The sequence below is a fragment of the Hemiscyllium ocellatum genome, chromosome 10 (genome assembly GCF_020745735.1).
Source record: "Hemiscyllium ocellatum isolate sHemOce1 chromosome 10, sHemOce1.pat.X.cur, whole genome shotgun sequence".
NCBI classification, from domain to species: domain Eukaryota; kingdom Metazoa; phylum Chordata; class Chondrichthyes; order Orectolobiformes; family Hemiscylliidae; genus Hemiscyllium; species Hemiscyllium ocellatum.
Window position 1 is genome coordinate 11,849,667 of NC_083410.1, and position 25,583 is coordinate 11,875,249.

At 41.1% G+C, this 25,583-nt stretch overlaps 2 protein-coding genes across 7 annotated transcripts in view; one reads left to right on the forward strand and one right to left on the reverse strand.

The window, feature by feature from the left end:
- The window catches only part of LOC132819650 (homeobox-containing protein 1-like), a 43,088-nt gene extending 25,451 nt beyond the window's left edge, over positions 1-17,637 (reverse strand). For 5 of the 6 annotated variants that reach the window (XM_060831259.1, XM_060831260.1, XM_060831258.1 and 2 more), the window contains exons 1-2: positions 17,422-17,637; positions 113-171 (exon numbers count right to left, since the gene is read on the reverse strand). In XM_060831259.1, coding sequence (XP_060687242.1) covers positions 113-171; positions 17,422-17,472 — 110 coding nt within the window. In that variant the 5' untranslated portion in view covers positions 17,473-17,637. The remainder of the gene's footprint in view (positions 1-112; positions 172-17,421) is intronic. The other variant, XM_060831262.1, reaches the window with a different exon arrangement.
- Positions 17,638-17,892: 255 nt separating this feature from the next.
- ints9 (integrator complex subunit 9) overlaps positions 17,893-25,583 on the forward strand; it is a 34,280-nt gene continuing 26,589 nt past the window's right edge. The window contains exons 1-3 of the mRNA XM_060830796.1: positions 17,893-18,017; positions 21,952-22,079; positions 24,740-24,800. Coding sequence (XP_060686779.1) covers positions 18,009-18,017; positions 21,952-22,079; positions 24,740-24,800 — 198 coding nt within the window. The 5' untranslated portion in view covers positions 17,893-18,008. The remainder of the gene's footprint in view (positions 18,018-21,951; positions 22,080-24,739; positions 24,801-25,583) is intronic.

The window sequence follows — 25,583 nt, forward strand, 5'->3', positions numbered from 1 at the left end:
CACTGTACCTGGGTTAACATGTGACTGTGAGGGAGTGGCTGGGGGTTGTCTTGAGTAGCATGTGGTGATGTGGGGGGAGCGGCCAGAGTATCTGTGAGCATGACCAACTTACCTGTATAAAGGGGATGTGTTTTCTTTGATCAGGGTCTCTCTTCTGATGACTTTGCATGCCTGCGAAGAGTACCAGAGGGGGTCACCTCACTTGTACAAGCTTTAATAAACTTTAACTGTTTGCAGAAGTTGGTGAGAGAGAAACCTCAGGAAAAGAACCTAACATTCGGATATAAAATAAACAGTGTAACTGAGCCAGTGTCATATAACACTGAAAAATATAAGAACTTATCTGACTGAATTAATATCGTACAACAGTTACATTTGTTTCTGCTGCGAATAGGGTTGGGAGACAGTGTCGACTAACTTACCTAAACACGTACACAATCAACCACAAACCAACTTCAATGCAAGTGACTTACAGACGGAGTGTCACGTTGTAATTGATTTGTGAAGCTAAAGTTTGAAAATGAAATATAATGAAAGTTATCAGCATCTTATTGTTTAAAAATGCAAGCCGAACTTAGAATCGACATAGTTACACACTTATTCTCAACAACCAATGCAACCGTCATTGCTTAATAAACACTCGGATTTTTAACCTATTGACGACTGGTCATTCCAAGAGGAAAAAGAGAGTATCCAACATCATTTATCTTTAACATACATTTTTTTCTTTTGTCTTTACGGTCCTTGACTTCCCTCGTCAGCCAAGGTTGCTTCTTCCTCCCGTTAGAATGTTTCTTTTTACTATCTTGGGGTGAATTTCTGCTATGCCTCCTGAATTACCCTCAGAAATTCCTGTTGTTGCTCCATGCTCTTCCCTACGATGCTCCCCTTCCAATCAATTCTGGCCAGCTCCTCTCTCGTGTCTTTGTAGTTATCTTCACTGAACTGTCACACAGTGACATCCAATTCCAGCTAGAGTCTCAAATTGCAGGTCAACTCTATTTTATTACGGTCACTGCCCCCTACAGGTTCCTTCACCTGAAGCTCCCTCATCACACATCACCAAATCCTATTGGACTCTTCCACAAGCTGCATTTAAAGTACAATACCCTCCGTCCTCTGTCGACCACCTCGTTCTCATCATTGTCTCCTTATCTACTGTTCCTGAAGTTAGATTCCTGACCCTTGCTATTATATCTGCTCAATACTAGTTCTGGAAACTTTAATAACCTCTCCTGAGCCTTTCCTACTGTGAACCCACTAAATGTTCACAATCGCCTATACTTTTCTTATTATTTTACAGCCTCTTTTTCTAATTGTAGCTACAAGCCAATTTCTGGTTTACTCATCTCTCTCTAATCTGCTGGCATCCAAGCAGCTGCTCTAGGTATTAAGTTTTCACTTTTACAGTATTTAAATCTTAAACCATTTTACATTGAGTTGCAACTTTCAAGATAATCATCTCCCTGACCTATTTCTTACCCATACCAAATCTATAGAAATATTCCTGCCTCACAGATGCAGTTACATACTGCTCAAGGAAGGAATCCTATACATTTAGAAATTTTGCACAAATTTCAGGTTTACCTAGAACATTACAGTGCAATACAAGCCCTTCGGCCCTCTATGTTGCACCGACCTGTGAAAATAATCTGATACTCATTTAACCTACACCTTTGTTATTCTCCATATGTATGTCCAATGCTCATTTAAATACCCTTAACACGGGCGAGTCTACTACTGTTGCAGGCAGGCCATTTCACACCTTTCCTCTGTGAGTGAAGAAACTACCCCTCATATCTGTCCTAAATCTATCGCCCCTCAATTTAAAGCTATGTCCCTTTGTGTTAGCCTTCACCATCTAAGGAAAAAGGCTCTCACTCTCCACCCTATCTAACCCTCTGATTATCTTATATGTCTCAATTAAGTTAGCTCTCAACCTTCTTCTCTTCAACGAAAATAGCCTCAGTTCCCTCAGCCTTTCATCTCAAGACCTCCCTTCCATACCAGGCAACATCCTGAATTGAATTGAATTTATTGTCATGTCAATTGAGGCACAGTGAAAAGCTTTGTCTTGCAGGCAAGACAGGCAGATCACATAGTTAAGTAGCATTGATAGTAAATAATAGGTAAACAAACAGCAGCAAAAACAACAACACAGGTACAAGCGAATGTTAAGAGTTTGAGAGTCCATTCAGTATTCTAACAACAGTAGGATAGAAACTGTTGCAAAACCGGCTAGTGCATATGTTCAGGCTTCTGTACCTTCTCCCGATGGTAGGGGTCGTAGAAAAACATTGTCAGGGAGGGATGGATCTTTAAGAACGCTGGCTGCCTTTCCTGGACAGCGGGCCTGGTAGATGGATTCGATAGATGGAAGGTTGGTCTTTGTGACTGCCTGGGCAGTCCACCACTCTCTGTAACCGGCTCAGACCTTATATGGTATAGTTGCCATACCAGGTAGTGATATATCCAGATAGAATGCTCTCGATGGTGCACCTAAACACGTTGGCAAGGGTATTCACCATCATGTCAAAATTTCCTCAGCTGCCTGAGGATGAAGAGACGTTGTTGGGCCTTTGTAACCAATGCGTCCACATGAAGAGTCCAACAAGGCTTGTTGTGGATGACCACTCCCAGGAGCTTGTTCCACCTCTGTGCTGTTAACGTGTTGGTGGGGGGGGGGGGCACGAGTAACATCCTACATAAGTTAATAATGAGTTTCTTGATTTTGTCAGCATTGAGAGAGAGGTTGTTCTCAGTGCACCATTTTTCCAGGTCTTCCACCTCCTGCCTGTAGCCTGTTTCGTCGCCATCTGAGATTCAACCAACTATGGCGGTGTCATCAGTGAACTTGTAAATGGCATTAGTCTGGTATTTGGTGACACAGTCAAGGGTATTACAGTGAGTACACTAGGGGGTCGTCCTAGTAAATTTCCTCTGAACCATTTCCAAAACTCCCACATTCTTTCTATAATGTGGTGACCAGAACTGCACGCAATACTTTAGGTGGGATCTCACTAGCGTCTTGCAGAACTGAAGCATGATCTTGTGGCTCTGAAAATCAATTCCCCTTCCAATAAACCCAACACACCATATGCCTTCTTAACAACCCTATCAGTCTGGGTGGCAATTTTCAGGGATTTATGCACCTGGACACAGAGATCTCTCTGTTCATCTACACTGTCAAGGATTTACCATTAGCTCAGTACACTGCATTCCTGTTATTTCTTCCGAAGTAAACTATCTCACTTTTCCACATTAGACTCCATTTGCCACTTCTCTGCTCAGCTCTGCATCTTATCTATGTCCTTCTGTAACCCACAACATCCTTCAGCACTATCCACAAATCTGCCTAAGTGCCATTCGCACATTTACTAACCCATCCTTCTACGCCCACATCCAGGTCATTTATGAAAATGACAAACAGCAGTGGCCCCAAAACAGATCCGTGTGGCACACCACTGGTAACTGAGCTCCTGGATGAACATTTCCCATCAACCACCACCTTCTGTCTTCTTTCAGCTAGCCAATTTCTGATCCAAAACATTAAATCACCTTCAATCACGAAACTCCTTATTTTGTGCAATAACTTACCAGGTGGAACCTTATCAAATGCCTTACTGAAGTCCATATACACCACATCAACCACTTTACCTTCATCCACCTTTTTGTCCCTTCTCAAATTCAATAAAGGTTAGAAAGACACAACCTATCCTTCTAAAAACTGTGCTGACTATCCCTAATCAAATTATTCTTTACCAAATGCTTATAAATCCTATCTCTTATAATCTTTTCCAACACCTTACCCACAACCGAAGTAAGGCTCACTGGCCAATAATTACCAGGGCTATCCCAACTCCTCCTCTTAAACAAGGGAACATTTGCTATCCTCCAGTCTTCCAGCACTACTCCAGTCAACAATGACGACAAAAATAGATCGAAGCCAAAGGCTCTGCAATCTCCTCCCTGGCTTGCTAGAGAATCAGAGGATAAATCCCATCCGGCCCAGAGATCTTATCTATTTTCAGATCTTCCAAAATTGCTAAAACGTCCTCTTTGTCAACCTCAATCCCATCTAATCTTGTAAGTGGTCTCTCCATATCCTCACTAACATTGCCCATTTCCAATGTGAATACTGAAGAAGGATATTCATTATGTCCTCAGATTCCACACAGAACTTTCCACTACTATCTTTGATTGGCCCTAATCTTACTCTAGTCATTCTTTTATTCCTGATATACTTATCGAAGGCCTTAAGGTTTTTCTTCATCCTATCTGCCAACAACTTCTCATGTCCCCTCATAGCTCTTCTTAGCCCTCTGTTTAGATCTTTTCTGGCTAACTTATAACACAAGCCACCTAACTGAAACTTGACACCTCACCCTCACATAAGTCGTCTTCTTCCTCTTGACAAGATTTACCAGATCATTCTGTCCTAATAGACAGGTAGGTATTTAAAATCCCCTATATTTATAGTTTTGTCATGCCTGCCCATTTCTGCAGTACAACTACAAAGCCTTACTTGATGATGAAAAGAAACATGCTGCCAATGCATTTTGTCTTGCACTCAATCAGGGACAAATACAAGAATGCCAAATAATGACAATTTATACTGCAAATCAAACTCTTGATTAGTTGAGGCATTTTGTTTTTATCTCATGCTAAGTAATTTTAACATAAACAATTGCATAACATTTGACAAATAGTCATGAATGTGCTAACAACTATATTAACAAATAATAAATAGCCAACCTCTGAACATAGCTCGTCCATACTTGCTTGAGCTGAACTTCCACTTAGTTCTCAATTTGAAGATCTGCAGTATGTATCCACACAATAGTTCACTGAAATATAATCTTCAGGACCTCTATCTTCCTCAGGATCCTCTGATATATTCTATTTTTAGATTCGATTAGATTCCCTACAGTGTGGAAACAGGCCCTTTGGTCCAACAAGTTCACACTGATCCTCCAAAGAGTAACCCACCCAGTCCCATTTCCCTCTGATGAACCACCTATTTATTGGGCTCTGGTACTTTACAAAAAAGCTCCTCTCATAAAAAAAACCTTTCAACCTTAGTCTATGGAATCTGCTTGTGTCCTCTATCATCGCTCCCTTTGGATTTGTTTCCTATTTGACAAGCCTATATTACTACACCAGCTGCTTTGATTTAATGTTCATAACCATATTGTATTACAATAGGTTTACTTTTCTCCCTCCTTCATTCAGTTTGTATATAGACTCTAATGCGATTAGATCTAAATCTGCCTGTAAAATAATTTCTCTCATGTTGCTTCCCTCGACCTGTACAATATTTTAATTGCCTGTTTATTGTTGTTGTTCCCTACAGACCACATTTATTCCCATTTCTGATGAATGGTCATCCATCTTAAACATTTAAAATTTGTTTCTCTCTCTAACAGGTACTGCATGCACTGAGGATTGCCACCGTTTTCTGTTTTTCTTCCTGCACCTATGATTTTTGTTTTGGTCTATTTGTCCTGTACAAACCTCTCTTCATTCAGGACACAATTCAGGAAGCAGATCAAAGGATTGTCATCTGCGCAGTGCTATTCTTCAAAACCTTTTCCGAACTGCCTAAAACCCACCTGTTCTTTACCTTCAGCTTCCACCTGGACTCTCCCTCCCCATCTATTTCTGTACAATAATACCTGAACTATCACATGTCTCTCATCATTGTGCTTCAGAAACCACACAATATCCAGGATTTTGGGGCTGTGTTGACATATATTTGGCCAACCACTCCAAGTACTGCATTATTGTTGTTTGGATCATACATCTCCTTGAACTCGCTCTTGTACCATTGTAGTGCTGTTTCTGTATTCCCATATCAGTCAAAGCAAACACTCAGACACAGTACAGCTTAACCTTCATGTTTATTCTGGGCCCTGGAGGGAGAGAATCATCACCCATGTGCAGAGAGACATGAATTCTCAGTCTTCTCTCGAACAGCAGATTCTTAAGGAATTATATAGTCACATACAGGGAGCAGCATCCCAATAAGGCAATATCTAAATTAATTGGGTGACCATTACAATTAGCGAACATCAACAGTAAAGATTAAGCCATTGGGGATTACACAGTGGATGTTCTTAACCTTGTTATCTGGCATTACATAACCTCGTTAACCCACTACCTTTGCCTCCCGCGCCTTATTGTTTACTGCAAGTTCTTATCTGTCAAAGTCATGCTGGGTGAGCCTTTATCACGCAACCCAAAACTTAACTCTTTCCCTTATACATTTTCTCACCATTGTAATTTATTGGACTGTTCTACCTGGTCATTTTTCCCAACCAGAGCTCCAAACCTGTTGCAGAGTATTTAATTCAATATATTCCTCTAATCTTTCCTCTGCTCCTAGGGAAGCCACTCAATTTTACACTGCTCATGCTTTTTCTCTAATCAGTTAATCACCACTTTCCATTTGATGTATTAAATTGGTTTAGCACACTGAACAGAAAACAGAAGGTAAGTGACAAATAAATTCCAAGTCAGATGACATGAGAAATGAGACAAAACATTTTTCTTGCTCGTATAGTTACAGAATGCAGCACTACATCTGCCTTCAACTAACACAGAGGATCCCAGCAGTATCTCTCCTACTGCTCCACAATATTTTCTACTCAACCTGCTCAGAGGTATTATTTCACTGCTGGAGCAAGTATGCCTTGGACCCGTGCCTCCTGGACTAGAGATACAGACACTACCACCACACAAGGGCCCCAGTGATGCACTCGGCCATTATTTTTGACATTTCAATGACGGGTGGCAGGTGGTACTTGAACAAAAGCCACCTGGCTCAAAGGCAGGAACACACCACTGAGCCACAAGAGCTAATTAGTGCTCAAGGGAAATATTATTAGCCAACTGTTCAGAGATATTATATTTCCCTGGTGACAGGCGGGATTTGAACCAGGTCTCCTGGCTCACAGAATTAGTGCTATGCATTTTCTAATCAACTTGTTTAGATGCATTGTTACACATTGCTAAAGCAGCTGGGGTAGTAACCCAGGTCTCCTGCTTCAGAGCTGGGGACCCTAACACTGCGCCAAAAGAGCCCCATTACTGCTCTTAAGTATTTTTCCTTTTTTCCTAACCAATCTTAAATGGTTAGGTGGATTGGCCATGCTAAATTGCCCATTGTGTCCAGGGACGTGCAGACATGAGGGATTAGCAGGGTTACAGGGATTGTGGGAACTGGGCAGGCTGGTGTCGGTGGGATGCTGTTCAGAGGATCAAAGGGCCTGTTTCCACATTGCTGGGATTCTCTGATCTGTTCAGAGATGCTATTACACACCTGAAGAGCAGGTGGGTCTTGAACCTAGGCCTACTGATCCAGAGGTAGGCACACCACCTCTGTGGTACAAGAGTTCCATTAGTGCTGTAGGTAATTAATTAAAAAACACCCTTCCTCTGTATATCTGAACAAGATAATTAATACAGCATGAAGGAATGTTGAAAATGGATGCAGAACATATGAAACAGAAACAAATTGCTGGAAATTTCTAACAAGTCATGCAGTGCCCTTGGAGGCAGAAACAGAGATAATGTTTCAGGTCAATGGTATTTTATCAAAGCTCTATCAAAAGATCACTGATCTGAAAGAGGGTCATGGAGCATGGAAACAGACTTTTTGGTCTAACTCGTATGCACTGACCAGTTATCTCAATCTGAGCTAGCCCAATTTGCCAATATTTGGCCCAAATCCCTTTACACTTTTCCTATTCATATGCCTTTTAAATGTTATAATTATACCAGCCTCTACTGTTTCCTCTGACAGCTCGTTCCATTCACACACCACCCTGTGAGTGAAAAAGTTACCCCTCAGGTAATTTTTAAATCTTTCTCGTCTCAACCAATGCTCTCTAGTTTCAGACTCATCTACCCCCTGTGAAAAAGGCCTTGGCTATTCACCCTGTGTTCATGATTTTATAAACCTCTATAAAAGGTCACCTCTCAGCCTCCAATGCTCTAGGGAAAAAAGTCCCAATCTATTCCGTCTCTCCATATAACTCAAACCCTCTAGCCCCTGTTAACATTTTCTCTGACCAGCATTTTCTAACTTTACTGAATTTTAATTAATTTCAACTTGCACTGGTGGTTTCATTTGACAGTTAACTGATTAATATAATATCCCTCTTCACCTTCAAACATTTGTCCTCTGAACTTCCCTTTCTATTTAGATAGCTATGATGGACAGAGTAAAGATGAATAGTAATTTCACTGGGACACGACAGATCCAGCAGTTGATTCTTCAGCGCACAGGCACTGAGGAGTGAGCTTTGCATACTGAACAAAAACTCAACAAAGCAGATTGAAAAGGGAGATGTCTAATTACAAGGCATTCAACTGCATTTCAAGTGGTTTAAATCACTTTACATAAAATTTGTGGGGTTTTTTTGTGCTGTGATAGTTATATCTGCAGACAGGTAGGATATTTTAGGTAAAGCTTCACTATTAAAAGTAAAATGACTAAATAATCTTTGACAAATTCTTTATTGCTACTAAACTGCTGCTAAAAGTTCACTGATAACAGGTCAAGTTCAGTGGGAATGCCCCTACCGGTAAATGGCATACAGACACTTATTTTCCAAGCTCACAGCTGAAACATAGACTTCCAACATTCTATCCAGTGGCTACTAACATCTACAAGATTAAGCCATCTGGCGTTATACAACTAATGTTCTTAACCTTGTTAACTGGCTTCAGATAACGAATGTTTTTTTCACCTTGTTAACTGGCTTTACATAATGAATGCTTTTCACTTCATTAACCCACTCCCCCTGCCCCCAGCATCTCAATGTTTCCTGAAAGTTCGTATCTGGTCAAAGTCATGCTAGCTGAGCCTTTGTCTCATACAACTCAAAACTTAACTCTTTCCTTACCTGCTCATACCTTATACACTTTCTCATTCCCTCCTTTTATTATATCATGATAATGAGATGGCACTACCAGCTTTCATAAGACTGACAGCCAGTATTTAAGCAGGTTATTGACACATAGCATACAATCGTTATAACAAAAATTACTAATCCGTGCAGTTAGTATTTCTAGGATCCTCCCACGTGGGAAAAACTTTGCCAGTAAATTTGTTAAATCCACAGTCCTTAGTGACCACTCCATCCCCTCCAAGTCAAGTGGAAATGAGCCAGCCATCCAAACTCTCCCTCAATGAAAACAAAATTCAGACCTTCTGCATCACTCCACAGATAAATCTGAACTCTTAGAAAAGAGCAGTCAAATACTTAATTGACGAGACTTCCATCCTTCTGGAGACGCCCCAGATGAAGGACACTAGCACATCAGTGTGTGTAGTGCAGCAGCTGCAGGCTAGGTGAACACAGTACTCTTTGCTGCTTCTGCTGCCACTCTGCTGTTAAATGTAATGAAGCCAACTGGCTGTTGTGATGTTAGTTCAAGCTATGGATATGATAGCTGGTCAAGCTATCATATCCATTAAATGATCAAAAAAAGAAGGTAGAACTCAGATGGTTTGGTGTCCACAGGAAGCCTAATGACATAAAGCGTGCAGACCTCCTCTTCACCATTGTTAGCTTCTTCACTTTTCATGCTTTGACTGGGGAGCTGATTGAATCCATTGGATCAGGTTGTGGAGGGGTGGGCAGTGGTCCAAAGTCATGCTTTAGAGTTTCTCTTTTCAAAGGCAGAGAAGATGTTAGCAGATGAAAATATCTTTGCATTTCCTCTCTCATCCTTTCCTTGTTAAGGTGGTTGTCAGTATGAAGACAGTCATGCATTTAACTGCACTAAATTGTGTTGGCCTATTTCAACTTACTTTGAATTTTTGAAGTCTGTTACTCTGTTCACTATTTATGACATTATCAAGTTTTATACAATCCATAAATTTCTAACTTGTACTGCCTAAACAACAATCAATGGTCCTAAAATCAAACCCTCGGGTTATTCAACAATTATTTTCCTTTAACAAATTGGGACTTGGCTAATGTGAAGGCTGTCAGGAAAAGTATTTCAAAAGTCTGGAACAGGAAGAAAACAACAAAAATGTTTCCTCTGCTTTAATAATTGAAGAGGCAGTTTCAGCTCAGATTTAAATTTCAAATATTCGTGGGAAACAAATGCAGGATATATTAAAATATGTTATCCAAATGAAATTTCCCAAATAAAACAGTCAGAATTAGAGGCAACTTTGGTAGAGATCAACACTCTCTGAATTTGCAATATGAAGAGGGCCAAGGAAGTCTTAATATTTGAAAGAATGTCAACAGCTCAGCCCCAAGTTCTAATATTCTCTCGAAAATCTTGAACTAAAAATGCACTCTTTTTGTGAACACTCTGCAATAAAAACACAGCAAACATATTATAACACAACACTCACCTGACTAAAGCATGACCACTGATGAAAATGTGTTGCTGGTTAAAGCACAGCAGGTTAGGCAGCATCCAAGGAACAGGAAATTCGACATTTCGGGCATAAGCCCTTCATCAGGAATGAGGAGAGTGTGCCAGGCAGGCTAAGATAAAAGGTGAGGAGGGGGGACTTGGGGGAGGGGCGATGGAGATGTGATAGGTGGAAGGAGGTCAAGGTGAGGGTGATAGGCCGGAGTGGGGTGGGGGCGGAGAGGTCAGGAAGAAGATTGCAGGTTAGGAGGGCGGTGCTGAGTTGAGGGAACCGACTGAGACAGGGTGGGGGGAGGGGAAATGAGGAAACTGGAGAAATCTGAGTTCATTCCTTGTGGTTGGAGGGTTCCCAGGCGGAAGATGAGGCGGCTCCTCCTCCAACCGTCGTGTTGTTATGTTCTGCCGGTGGAGGAGTCCAAGGACCCGCATGTCCTCGGTGGAGTGGGAGGGAGAGTTAAAGTGTTGAGCCACGGGGTGGTTGGGTTGGTTGGTCCGGGCGTCCCAGAGGTGTTCTCTGAAGCGTTCTGCAAGTAAGCGGCCCGTCTTCCCAATATAGAGGAGGCCACATCGGGTGCAGCGGATGCAATAGGTGGTGTGTGTGGAGGTACAGGTGAACTTGTGGTGGATATGGAAGGATCCCTTGGGGCCTTGGAGGGAAGTGAGGGAGGAGGTGTGGGCGCAAGTTTTACATTTCCTGCAAGGATGCCTTCCTTGAAGAAGCTCTCTTCCTCCCTCTACAAGGATTTCAGTGAGTCTCTCTCTCACTGCACCCCCCAGGTCATCTCCTCTGCACAGAAGCTCTTCAGCCACGATCTCAAACAGAATCCCCTCCCCCCCACCTTGTCTCAGTCGGTTCCCTCAACTCAGCACCGCCCTCCTAACCTGCAATCTTCTTCCTGACCTCTCCGCCCCCACCCCACTCCGGCCTATCACCCTCACCTTGCCCTCTTTCCACCTATCACATCTCCATCGCCCCTCCCCCAAGTCCCTCCTCCCTACCTTTTATCTTAGCCTGCCTGGCACACTCTCCTCATTCCTGATGAAGGGCTTATGCCCGAAACGTCGAATTTCCTATTCCTTGGATGCTGCCTAACCTGCTGTGCTTTAACCAGCAACACATTTTCAGCTGTGATCTCCAGCATCTGCAGACCTCATTTTTTTACCTAAAGCATGACCACTGACCCAATTGTTTTTTTGAAACAGGCATTGTAGAATTTGAAACAAATTAGGGGCTTAAGGCACTCAATTTGTTTTAAGGGTACAAGTTCAATAATTTTAAAAAGGGAATACTGTTACAGAATTTCAATGTAAAAACAAAATCTGCTCCATTACATAGCCCACAAAACACAATGAATTGAGATCGCGATTTGAACAAGACAAAACAGTTATTTGAAAGGATTTTGTGAACCAGTATTTTAACAAGCCAAAATTTTAAATATCAAACACTCAGCATGGCACAATTTACAATGAAACTTCCTTTTCTGACCCAAGTATTAGTACAGCCTTAAAAAAAAACGAGAAATGTTGAAATTAAGAGCCTCTGGTCAGAAATCTACTCATATTAATATGGGGAAAAACGCGCACATTTGGGACCCACCTCAGTTCATCTGATGACGATCCATGAAATGGAAAACAAGGAGGCAAAACGATGGAGGAGGTCACCCCAAAAGATCCAGAGTCGGACAAAAATAAATCATGTCCACAGACTCGGAATCAACTACCACGGCACAGAAAGAACAAAAAAATACAAACCTTGGTCCAAGATTTCCATAGCTCTGTGAACCTCACAATGTCTGGTGCATGCACACAAAGAGGTCAGTAAAACATCCTCACCCTGGTGGAAACCGGACTAAGCTGTAAAGAAAAGACAGACCAGCCGTACCCTCATGACAAATAAACCTCGCAGCAGAGTACATGGCACCGCAGTCCATGCTACTCTCTTCCCCCAGAACAAAGACTCTCAGAGCCTCAGATTTCACCACTAGGGACTGGTGATCAAACCCCAGTTTGTCAGCACATTTATGAAACTCTGTCTCTCGAATGAACTAATTAGCATTCTAGGTGCCCGTAGAATAGAAAGCAATTGAACGAGTGGACAGTTTCTGACACTCCGGAATATCGAGATGGACCAAGGTTTAGAATCTTACCTTGTGGGCCCGTCTGTCTCTAGATACCAGTGCCCCAGGTGATCGCTGACACCATCCAATTGTAACTATTCGTTTGGACGCCTACCTGGCTCGCTATAATGTCGTCCCGTTTCCCCATTGTATCAGTTGAAGCAAACATTCAGACACAATATGGTTTTACTGCCTCCATCTTTATTCCAGGGCCTGGAGGGACAGAGAGTGATCACCCTCATGCACAAAGACATGAGTTCTTGGTCTTCTCTCCATCAGCAGATTCTTAATGAATCACTTACAGGGAGCAGCATCCAAATAAGGCAATATCTATATTGATTGGGTGACAATTCCAATCAGAGAGCAAAGGTAAATATTAAGCCATCAGGTATTATACAATAAATGACTTTAACCTTGTTAACTAGCTTCATATAATGAATGCTTTTTCACCCATTACCCTTGCCTCCAGCACCTCATTGTTTACTGCAAGTTCTTATCTGGTCAAAGTTTGCTACCTGAGCCTTTGCCACTCACAACCTGAGTATCTAAAATCTGGATTTAGGCTGTTGTCGGGAGTAAAAGCATTCATTAAATGGTTGCTAACTACAAAATGGCTTCTAAACACAAAGTAACATAAAGTAACATAACAAAATGGCTTCAAGCTGCAAATTAACACTGTTTAAATGGCTTCTCACCCTGCTATAGGCTGCATTCCTGCCTTGCTGAGCTAACTGAATCTAAGATAAAGCAGAACAATGGACTCTTCACAGTATGCAATTAACTAAGCTAGATAGGATATTACTAACCATCCCAGCTCACCTTGAACTGCAGGTGGGAAAAGATAATGTGTGTTGAACAACTTTGTTTCCCAGGAAATATCATTGGGTTAACCTACTGTCCACTACATCATTTTATTACACTTTATTGGATTTACTCTGCAATTAAGACTGTACTATTTCTTTAAAAAAAAACAAAAATTGCCTTTGTTTCAACTGAAATTGAGCAGTTTCTCCAACGAACACAGAAGCTTTTAACCTCTATGTTGCTGGACAAACCCGTGGCCGGCGTTGTAATAAATTGTGAAATCTTGCTGAACAGACCGTACTCCTGTTGTTTCTTTGACTGATCGTGGAACAGAGAGACCCCTCCCAGGGGGTTGAGATCATCAAACCCAAAACATTACTCTTTCCCTATCTGCTCATAACTTATACACATTCTCATCTGGGTTTTGCTAAGCTAAAGCCATTCCTTGATTAGTTTGCTTTTGTCTTTAGGATAATGTCTTTTAATTATTTTTCTTACCAAACACCCCTACCATATAAATAAACTTCCTTTAATACTTCAGGAGGCCTTTACCAGTTTATAAGTCATAGTTATACAAACACTAACATTATTAATTCTTAAACACCTTCATGAAAATGGACCAAGACTCATATGCAACAACACCCACTCAAGCAAGATTATCAACAGTTTTAAACTATGAAAATATATACACTACCTTTCTAGAAAACTAAGACTCACACCACCTACAGGTCTGATGAAAAATATAAGACTCTGCAGGGTTTATCTTATATTTCAGCCAAGTGACAGTTAGATTCAGGAGAAAAGGCTAATTCACATTGTCCCAAACATTGATTCGTAGCTAAAGTCACTTTGCACACACAAACTCATGGCAGAGATGGCTTTATGGATCAGTTTCAGCCAGGTGAAACTCTTTGCTGCAGGAAACATGATAAATTATAAAGTCTTCTTTCAGAACCCTCTATGTGTGGTAATAGGCCTCCTAGTGGGTTTTCAGATCATATACACAGGATTTGAGATACTTGTTTGGAATTATTGTAGATGTATGTTCCCATCGAAATCTGTTCTTTGCGAATGCAATATTGTTGCTGGTGCAGTCAGTCTATAGCTTTACAATTTCAAGGTATATAACTAGAGACATCCAATTAATTAATATTTGGATCACATCTTCATAAAAAAAGGCTAAACTCAAGGTTCAGCCAACAGCAATAAAAAAAATCTGAAGAAAGATCCCCTTTTTTCCACCTTTGATCATTTCTGCCACCTCAACACAGGTCTCAGGAATACAGAACGTCCCATGTCGTGATTAAAAGATCAGGGAGTTCTCCTGTTGGCTAGCCAACATTACTCTCTCCATGAACAATAAAAGTACATAATTTGTCTCACTGACTGTGTGCTCTTGCTATGTATAAACTGGCCGTTGTGCTTGCAGTTAAAACAACAGTGGCTACATTTTCAAAAGCATATTGATGTGAAACATTTTAGAAAACCTTAATGAGGTACTGTGTGATGCAAGCTTTGCATTTGCCAGAAAAGAGTTTACAGACTCCCAATTGAAGGATACTAGTTCAATTACAATACATGGAAATCCTGAGAAGATTGTGGGACTGGATAAGAGACTGGATAAAAAAAGGGATAGGAAACTGTGCATTTGTAAGAGGCATAATGCTACTTGAAGGAAGTAAAGATTGGTCACAGGAATCCTTGTACAAACACTATGCTGCAGGGATAAAGGAAGAAGTTATCAGCTTGCTACATTTTCAGGAAAAAAATTGCTTAATGCAATTAGGGTCTTGCAAAAAGTTCATAATTGTGCACGTTAACAGCAAAAGGAACTTAATATCATACACAAAATAAGTTTTGGTTGAAAGAATGATTTTCAATGGAGGCAACCTGACTGTGAGGAGTTTAATATTGAGAAAATATGAACAAATAATTCAATAGCTAAACATTGAAATGTATTAACAGAAGATGGGGCATAAATTCAGAGGCTATGCTGAAGCTCCTGAGAACACTCATCAGACTTCAATTGCAACAAATTACATATAGCATTTTTCAGCACCTCAGATTAAGCACTTAAAATCCCAGGGCATAGTAGGCTATGGACCAAATGTGGTAAATGGGATCAGTATAGTTTGGAGTTTGTTAGTTGGTATAGACAGAGTGCGCCAAGGGCCTATTTGTACGCTGCATGACTCTATGACATTCCAAAACACTGTGCAGCTAATTTGTACGCAGCAAGCTCCCCATTCCACCCCCGCAAAAGGATGAAAGGCTTTGGGTTTTTGTAATGGTGATTGATAAAATATTGGTCAGTACACTGGAGATAACTTCACCATCCTTGAAAATAGCACTGAGATGTTTTACTCCTCTGAGAGGCAGATGGGCCCCAGTTTAAAGTCTCAGGCATACAATAAAGACATTAGCCAAAGATTCTCCACATTCATATAATAAATCTCCAAATTTATCAAGCACACGAGATTGAAGTTGAAGATATGGTGGAATTGAAGATGCCATTAGCCATCTGCTTGATGAGTTCAGGATTGAATTCCTGAATGGTCTTTGCTCATCCCTGGCTATATTTATGTGCTGATTGTTGCCAATAAAAGAAAAATAATCTCAAATCCTTTTCACAAGCTTTGACTAAGACAATATACTTCTGCTGAAATCAGCATCAGGCAATTCTGTACAAGTAATTTTTCAATGCTTTCCTATCTACAGAATTAAGGCTGAGCAGTGAACTTGGAATTGTAGTGTGTTCCAAGAGGTACCATGCAGAGTCTAAAAAAAATCTCTCATGCAGCTTGCTGAAAAGTTCCCTTTTAAATGAGGCAGATCCAATTCTGTCACTCATTCACTCAAGTACTTTCAGACATTCTAACAAGGCCACATGTGACAACCACTACTACCCCATTCATAGCCAAGTTTGCACAGCTGCCTCACAATTTAAGAACTCCACTGTATTCAGCTATTGTCTTTGCACAAGTCCCTGATATAGGTTAAAAAAAATGACACATAGAACATGCATAAGATGTAATCCCAAAGCATTGTTCAGCACATTTGAAAATATCTAGTTGTGTTAAAAAATCACGTTTTTTTTGGAAACCTGATCCTTGAAAATCTCTGCTTTGAGGAACATGCCAATGTACAGCCTTAAACTTTACATGGAACAGTGATAGCAAGTATAGTTTTCACCTTACAAGCGATCCAAGAGCTATGGCTCATTCTGTAGCATATGTAAAAAAAAAGAAACTCCAGTTCAAATCATACAACATAGAAACTCAGAAGCCACAGCTAAAGAATATTAGGCCACCTATGATCATTATCATATTTACCTGACCCTAAAGAAGCACTGATAACATGAGAATATACCATCCTTCAAGTACAGAAGACTGGAATGACTCAGTTACACTTAATTCATGTGCTTTGCCTCCATATGGAAATTTGCCCACAAGTAATCACAATAGGGAGACTGTAGTACAAAAAAAATTGGAAACTTAACTTGCCTGCATAACCCTCAAGACAGCCTTGAAGGAGAATCTTTTCTAAATTCAAAGTGCCATTAAGATCAAATGCAAAAAAAAACACCTCACAATTTAAGTCACAATTATTTTCAGTAAAATTCATTATTTTGATGCATCACACTCTGGAAAAGAAAACCACATTTGCTTGTGCTTACTACAGTGTTGCCTTTCTTCTCATAAATCTCTGCATGTTCCTTGAAATTTGACAGGTCTGTTAACCAGGTTCTGGATTAGTGGTGCTGGAAGAGCACAGCAGTTCAAGGCAGCATCTGAGGAGCAGTAAGATCCCAGGAGCAGTATGCTGCCTGAACTGCTGTGCTCTTCCAGCACCACTGATCCAGAACCTGGTTCCCAGCATCTGCAGTCATTGTTTTTACCTAGTTCTGTTAACTAGCTGAGTTGATTCTCTGCACGATGAGCACACACACACATTAATAGTATTTATACAAAACAAAACATTCTGTACATTGGCCTGACATAAACAGATCAGACTTACCAATTACTTCCCGCAAATCTTAACAAAAATAAATCATAAACAAACAGCCCCCGTCAAGCATAATTTAAACACTTCCCACCTTCTCAGCTTCCTCGGTGATTCTTGGAAATAGCCTTATCCATTTAAACATAACCAGGGTGCTTTCTCTTGCCCAAAAAGAAGGTGGCTCTTTCACTTATATTTTTAAATTTTCTTTTTAAAAAGGACGACGCGAGAAACTTTTTTAAATCTGCACTTCAGGAGCGGGTCTCGGCGCCTTTGTCTGCCTCAGACCCGCCATGATTAACAACATCAAACTCCCACAGAGAGGAGGAGGAGGAGGCGGGGAGGCCCAGTTCACCGCCCGTCCCTCCCTCAGCCTCACTACCCCATCCCCGCCCTCCAGCCCTGACGGGACACACACAGGCGCAGGCGCCATCGCGCGGAACGCCGGGACTTGTAGTCTCTGATCCGGTTCCAACACGAGACGCCCGCACGGCGCTCGGACTACAACTCCCGGGCGGCCCTGCGACCGCAAGAGGCGTGCGGCTCACGCGCGTTCCCCGAACCAACGGCGCCGGCCGCCCCTCCTCGACCTCTGACATTTGACCTCCCGGGCCGTGGCGGCGGGGTGAGCTGGAAGGGAAGGTTTTCCATGGAAACGGTTTGTGCTGCTTGAAAGGGAAGATGAAGCTGGTGAGGATTGATCTTATGTCTGTATTTCAACCCCTTTCATTGTATTTACGGTGTGGGAGGTGAACTTGTTGTGGAATGGTGGCGAATGCACTCTTCAGTCCAATTGGGAATTTGAAGTCAGTATGAATATTATAACTACTTTTATGTCTGTGTTCAACTTACAGTATGTGAACGTCTGTGCTTCAATCAACGTCTGGAATAAGCTGCTGGAGGCAGATACCCTCTGCCCTGTGGATATGAAGCTGGAAAAGCCCAGCAGGTCACTTAGCAACCGAGGAGCAGGATGTCTTTCGGCCTGAAACGTTGACTTTCCTGCTCCTCAGATTAAAAATCACACAACACCAGGTTATAGTCCAACAGGTTTAATTGGAAGCACACTAGCTTTCGGAGCATTCGCTCCATCATCAAGGTGAAGGGTCGACGCTCCGAAAGCTAGTGTGCTTCCAATTAAACCTGTTGGACTATAACCTGGTGTTGTGTGATTTGTAACTTTGTACACCCCAGTCCAACACCGGCATCTCCAAATCATGACTGCTCCTCAGATGCTGTCTCGCCTAGTGTGCTTTTCCTACTTCACATCTATTGACTCCTGCGTCCAGAATCTGCAGTCCTTACTGTCTTCTACCCTCTGCTCTGGTTCCTGGGAGCCTATGGATGCTTTGGGGTGTCTGCTTGACGAATTACAACGTTCTTTCTCCCTTCCTGAATTTTAATCTATTCTCACCAAAAAGGATGAGAAATGTGCCTCTGAACCTATCCATGGAATAGAGTCCATAATATCTCTTCCCATTCACTCCCACTTCTAACATGTGTGCACACAAATTTTGTATCCAGCTATTTCTCGTTAAGGGTCATAGAGATGTACAGCATAAGAAAGATATGGATTTATGTAGCTGTCTTCACAATATCAGCACACCCTGTAAACAAAATACAAGAGTTTTGAAGTGCAATCACTGGTTGTAATGTATGAGAGGCAGTTACTAATTTGTAGACAGCAAGATCCCACCATCAGGATTGTGATCATGGCCAGATAAGAACATAGGTTATAGGAGCAGGACTGGCTATATCATCTAATGATCCTGTTCCACCATTCAGTGCAATCATTGCTGTTTTAGTGATGTTAATCGAGGGTTAAAGGTTGACTGGGGCACCCTTGCCCCACACCAGGGCAATGCTTTTTGCTGCCTAGGACGTGATCTGGCATACCAAGCCCATCTAATATTTTTCTTCTTTGATTTGGCATTATTTTTGCCTGCCTCCTCAGTAAAATTGTTGACATAAAATGCATATGGTTTGGTGATTGCCATCTAACAGTCACTGCAGCAAGTGACTGGATGGCGGCTGAGAAAAAAGAAACTTTAATAACTGGGAAATTTTAAGCATTTTAATGAGGCAGGTGTAGGGATAAAATCTTCCTGCCTGCCTGCAGTAAATTATTTTCTTTTATAAAATCTGTATAACATGCATGTTGCTGTCAAGCAGGGGACTAAATTCAGAGTGTGCCAGTGGGCAGTGTGACCACTTTAAATGGAGCCAATTATTTTTTCTCTGTGCTTTGTCAATTCTTTCTTTGAATGTTAGTGTTGGTGGGAAGGACAGCCTTTCTTGCTCCTCTTCTAATTGCCCATGTAATTGTGGTGATGAGTCACCTTCTTGAACCACTGCAGTCCATCTGGTGTAGACACACCCAGAGCACTGTTAGGAAAGGAGTTCCAGGGCTTTGACTCTGACTATGAAGGAATGGCAATATGGTTCCATATCAAATCTATGTGTGGCTTGAGGTGGAACTTGAAAGCTGGTTATATTCCCACGTACCTGCTGCCCTTGTCCAAATTGGGAGGAATTGCAGGTTTAGAAGGTTCTGTTAAGAAGCCTTGTTACATTGCGACGGTGCATCTTGTATATGCTATGCACTATTGCTACTGTATATTGATGGTAGGGGTAGTGACCTTTTTTTTAAGAGTCACTGATGGCTTCAAAGCAGTACTGAAAAGATCTCTGCTGACTAGTGGGAGCCCCTGGGTTGTAACACACCAAAATAGATAAGTTTTTTTTAGAAAGGCATGGAACACCGAGAGACTTTGTCGAGTGAAGACTTTGGAAAAAATGCGTAAATTCCAAAGTGTGTCATTTGCTCAAAACTTCACCACCAGTCGAACATGTGTTAGAGCCTGCAGATGGGTTTAATCAGCCATCCCAAGACTAATTGAACCAAATCAGAAGGAAATCACCTTGAATACAAGGGATTGCCCAAGATGAAAGGCAATAAATGTTGAAGATAGTGGAAGGTATGCCAATTCAGTGGGTACTTGCTTTTAGATGGTGTTATTGAAACTGCCTCCTTCCAGGCAAGGAGAGTGTGTTCCATTACATTCCTGATTTGAGCCAAGTAGTTGATGGACTGACTTTGGGAAGCTTGTGAGTGAGTTACTCAACACCAAATTCCCAGCTTCTGATGTGCCCTTGTAGCCACAGTATTAATATTGTTATAGCTAGGTGAGAAGAGGTGATAGGTCCACTCTTTCTTTTGTAACTCATGATCATTTGCAACAATTTTTAGATTATTTGGAAGCATGTAGCAACCACACTTAATCAAATTTAGTTAACCAGATTGAGAATGATGGAGAGCGAATTTCAAAGTTTTCTTGCGTGCAAGAGAGCATTTTGTTACCTACTATCCTGAAAAATATAAGGCATGACATTAAACAGGAACACAAATACAGAGCTTGCAAAAAAAGGTGAGGTAGACAAACAGGAAGCTGGAAGAACACAGCAAACCAGGCAGCATCAGGAGGTAGAGAAGTCCACGTTTCAGGTATAACCCTTCTTCAGGACTTCTCCACCTCCTGATACTGCCTGGCTTGCTGTGTTCTTCCACCATCCTGTGTGTCTCCCTTGGATTCCAGCATCTGCAGTTGTTTTTTGTCTGTGCAAAGAAGGTGAGGGCAGGGAGAGGGTTGTAGTACAGATGGGAAGGTAAAGGCAAATGCAGTTCCAGATTTTAAGACTCACTGAGTTGTGAGAGTCGAACTGTTTAGCTATTGTTATATTTCTTTATCAATAACAAATGTTTCAAGGTTGAATGCTCAATGAATCAGTTTTCGGAGTTCCTGTTCATCAACATCTGTCTGTAGGATTGAAATTGAATGGAGAGAGAGAAGAGCTTGCAGTATATTTGCCATTATTAGTGTGCATTGCTTTTTCTCTCTCTCTTTGCTCAAAAGCTGCTTTTGATATACATTCCTTTGCAGATGTTGGTGTATTTGTCATTGTTTCATTCCAAACTGGATAATTGTGGGCGACATTTCATCTGAACATGTACAATTATCGTGCAAATGCAAGTAAAACATGAGATGCAAATTTCTTGATACCTCATTGAATTTCAGTGCATCTTGACTAAAAGTGGTATTTTCAATACAGATAGTTTGGTATATTTCATGTCAGTTGCCTGAAGTTGTCAGGTGATTACAGCAGCCAATGTAGTTCAGCAGTGACCTTTTTAAAACAATTTTTAGTTTGTGAAAATCTCATGTATTAAATTCAGGTTATGGAAGTTGAATGTTGATTGTTCATTTTCACTGTGATCAAAGCAATATGGCTCCCCCAGTTCAGTATCTGGTCAATAGTAAACTTTGGCCACCCTACCTCAGTTTGTTGATCGTGGGAGATTCAGTGATGGTAATTCCATTGAATGCCAAGGAAAGATGGTTAAACTCTCTCTGGTTGGGGGTGTTGTTGTCTGAAACTGTGTGGCACAGTACTTAATTACTACTTACCTGTCAGCTCAATGCTGAATAATGTCCAGGTCTGCTACATATGGCCACGGACTGCTTCAGAATCTGACAAGTCTCAAATGGTATTGGACATTGTGAAACACTTTATACATGTTTGTGTGTTTCTATGTGAAATGTTTATCTTTTACTTCCTCCCTCAGTATTGCTTGTCTGGTCATCCAACATTGCCGTGCAATGTCTTGAAGTTCAAATCAACCACCATTATGCTCGACTGTGGGTTAGACATGACCTCGGCCCTTCATTTCTTACCTTTGCCGCTTGTCCACAGGTAAGTGTGTCCTATTGAATATCTCAATATTTCTAGTGTGATTTAGATTGGCATTTAAAGACATCGCTCATATCTTTCAACTTAAATATTGATTTTTGGATTTTGATTTATTAACTTAGGGATTTTTGTGTGTCTGAAAGGTTAATAATTAACCTGAGTGTTTCTGTAGCAATGGTGATTTGTTTTAACTGTTTTGTGAGGGCTAGTTCCAGGCAGTAATTTTTATTTACCTTCAGAGGATTTACAACCTAGCAAGAGATTGCCTCAAGAACTCATTTAGAAATTTCTGGACTTGTCCTTTTTAAGGTTAGGGTAAACATTTAAATGCTTAGAGAGATTTTGTTCAGATTTATTTTGTTTTGGCTGGTTCTGCAGAAGTTTCCATGTGTAAAGTTGCTCTCATGAAAGGGAGAAGATAATTAGATTTGCTAACACTAGATTACCTTAAAGTAAGGAGTTAGTGATGGTTCCACACTGGAAGTGTTTTGATAAAACTCTGAAGAGGTTATTTGAAGCTGACAATATTTAAGCTAAGGTGAGTGATAGCTCCAGGAAGAAGCTTTTCCAGATTGAGAATTGGAGTCTAACCCATTGATGTGTTAGAGAAAGGGATTTTCTGGTGTGAGTACTGTACAAGGGATTTTTATGGGTATCATATAGGGATGTTTTGGGATCTGTAAGGGTGTGTTTTGAGGATTGATGGCATTGTATTTGGGTGCTTCAAGATCTTTAATGTCAAATCTTGTGTTCTAAGTAAATGGTCTAGTTTATTCTATTTTAATTCTACTCCTTTAGCTTAGCATACTTGTTTTATTGTGAATGACAAATCTGGAATAGCGCATGCTTATATTTCAATGAGAGACCAACTTGTTTAAAAACTAAATGAGAACAAAACCGAAATATGATACAACAAGTCAGATTTCTGTCTAGGATCTGACTTGACCAGTAATAGTATCAATTAACATTGGGTAACATTTAAAATTATGATCCACAGACTATTCATTGTTCTGCAAATATACCGCTTGATGCAAAGTTGCTATATATATATATATATACCAAAAACAGCCTAGGTTAAAACTGCAGTTTCTGCCAAATTATCTGAGCTAAACTGGGGTAATGATAAGGATGGAACATCAGTGACCCTAGGCTCCGAATAACAAAACTAACCTGTGTTCCTGCTGCTGATCTGATCACTGGAGTTATGGGGCATCACTACAGATTTTTACAATTGCAAAGTCTGTAAATCCTGTCTCTCTCGCATCCATTCCCCCCAATACACCACAAACATGAGCCTAAAGTTGTTGCTACTTGGACAAAACTGCCTTCATTTTGCAAAAGCTGGACCAGTCTTCAGGGGCAAAGTTTGGCGTTCAGTCCTTTGTGACAGAACCATGGCACCAGCACGTACGAGGGCAAGAAATGCTAGTACAAAATGGGAAGCAAGGAGAATGCTCCATCTAACCTCCTGAAGAGAGTAGGGAGTAACTTTGGGAGGCAAATGAACAATAAAGTGAAGTAACTGACCAACCAGAGCTTGCTGGTTGGGCCGAATCCACTGTGCTCTGGAATGCCTTCAAAAGGAATAATGGAAATCTGTTCAATTTCACTCATCCTGTCTCTCCTGTCTCCATCACTTCCAGTTAGACCCCAAAATAACCCTGCTCCTGCCTGATATTGCTGCTGTTTCAGTTGAATTGCACCATGTGGACAAATATCTTTTATTTTGCAAGAAATGGACCTGCCTTCAGCAGTGAAGTTCCACCACTTCTCCTAAATGTGGCCTTTACTGGCTAGGCTTGTGTGTGAGAATGGATAGAATGATGAACAGGCAGAGACTAGTTGCTGTCCCAAGTAATCACAAAGCGACTGAGCCTCGTGCTTCATGACACTAACAGCCCATTAGGAATGTTTAACAAATCCAAGCCTATTTCAGGGGAAACGTTCTGGAAAAAAAAGGTGACCACACAAATACCAAAAGATCACAGTGATCTTGTTATCCTTCCCTTATCTCCACACCAGAACCATGCAATTGACTCTTAACTGCCTTCCTAAATGAACTGAACAAGCTACTCAGTTCAAAGGCAATTAGAGATCAGCAACAAATGATGGCCTTGCTGGTGATGCCCAGGTGCCATGACAGAATGAAAAAAAATCAGGCTGTCCTGGATGGTGTCTCACACTGCATGTTGCTGGAGTTGTCAAGAGTATTCCAATACAATCTTGACTTGTGATTTTTATAGATGGCGCATAGACTTAAGGGAGTCATGAGGTGGTGTTTGCCACAGAATTCCCAGTCTCTGACTGCATGGTAACATTTATTGTCCAACAGGTTTATTTGATATCACAAGCTTTCAGAGCATTGTCCCTCTACTTGACGTGACAAAGGGGCAATGCTCTGAAAGCTTGGGATTTGAAATAACCCTGTTGGACTATAGCCTGGTATTTTCTGACTTCTGACCTTGTTCAACCCAGTCCGACACTAGCCTCCACATCATGATAATGTTTATAACTGCCTTTATATATATGATTTGGCCAGTTCATTTTACGGTCAGTGCGTGTACTGTATTAAAAGGCCTTGAAGCAGCATCCCAATAGCGATTTAAAACATTTTGATTGCAGCAAAGTTTTTTTTTAAGGCCATGTTTCTTTTTGTCCCCCAGCCCAAGACTTTCTAAGCTCCCAGGCTGGATTTCAAAAGATGGTAACGCCATGCTCGAAAAGGTAAAATAGGACAACTTCACTGTACAAGTATGACTGTATAAGTTCTTCTGAATGTTGATTATAATTGTTCACAATTCTGTTGCAGTAAATAATATATTTGCCTTTCTCAGTATCACTTATCTCCCTTTGTTGTCCCCTCTTGTTCTCTGTCCCCCCCTTCAAGGATAACTGTGTGACCTGCAGATAATCCAATGCAGTGCCTTATTTGCAATGCGAAACTTGGCGTTTCATAGAATCTCTACAGTGTGGAAACAGGCCCTTCGGTCCAACAAGTCCACACCGACCCTCTGAAGAGTAATCCACCCAGACCCAGTCCCCTAATATCCTATATTTATCCTTGACTAATCCCCCAAACTTACACATCCCTGAACACCATGGGCAATTTAGCATGGCCGGTTCACCTTTTATCTTTTATTACGTATTGATCCAATACTCAGATTCTTGTTCTCTCTATTTTAAAATAATCATAGCAAGAGCTTCAATCTCTTGTCACGCCAAACTTGGGAAAGTGCACTGATACTTGAGCCCAAAAGTTAAAAGTTGAGTCAAAGTCCCCAATTTACCTGTCTTTTGGATTCAAGTTAATAAAAAGCACTGATCAGGTTTCTGGACTCAAGACTATTTATTAAAAATAAATAATTTCTAACCACACACTAATAACAATGAACTATCAGCCTATAACACTATTGCTTGAAACTCTTACACTCCCCATTCCCACTTCTTACACCTCTACACATAGAATCATAGCATTTTACAGTACAGAAGGAGGTCATTCGATCCATT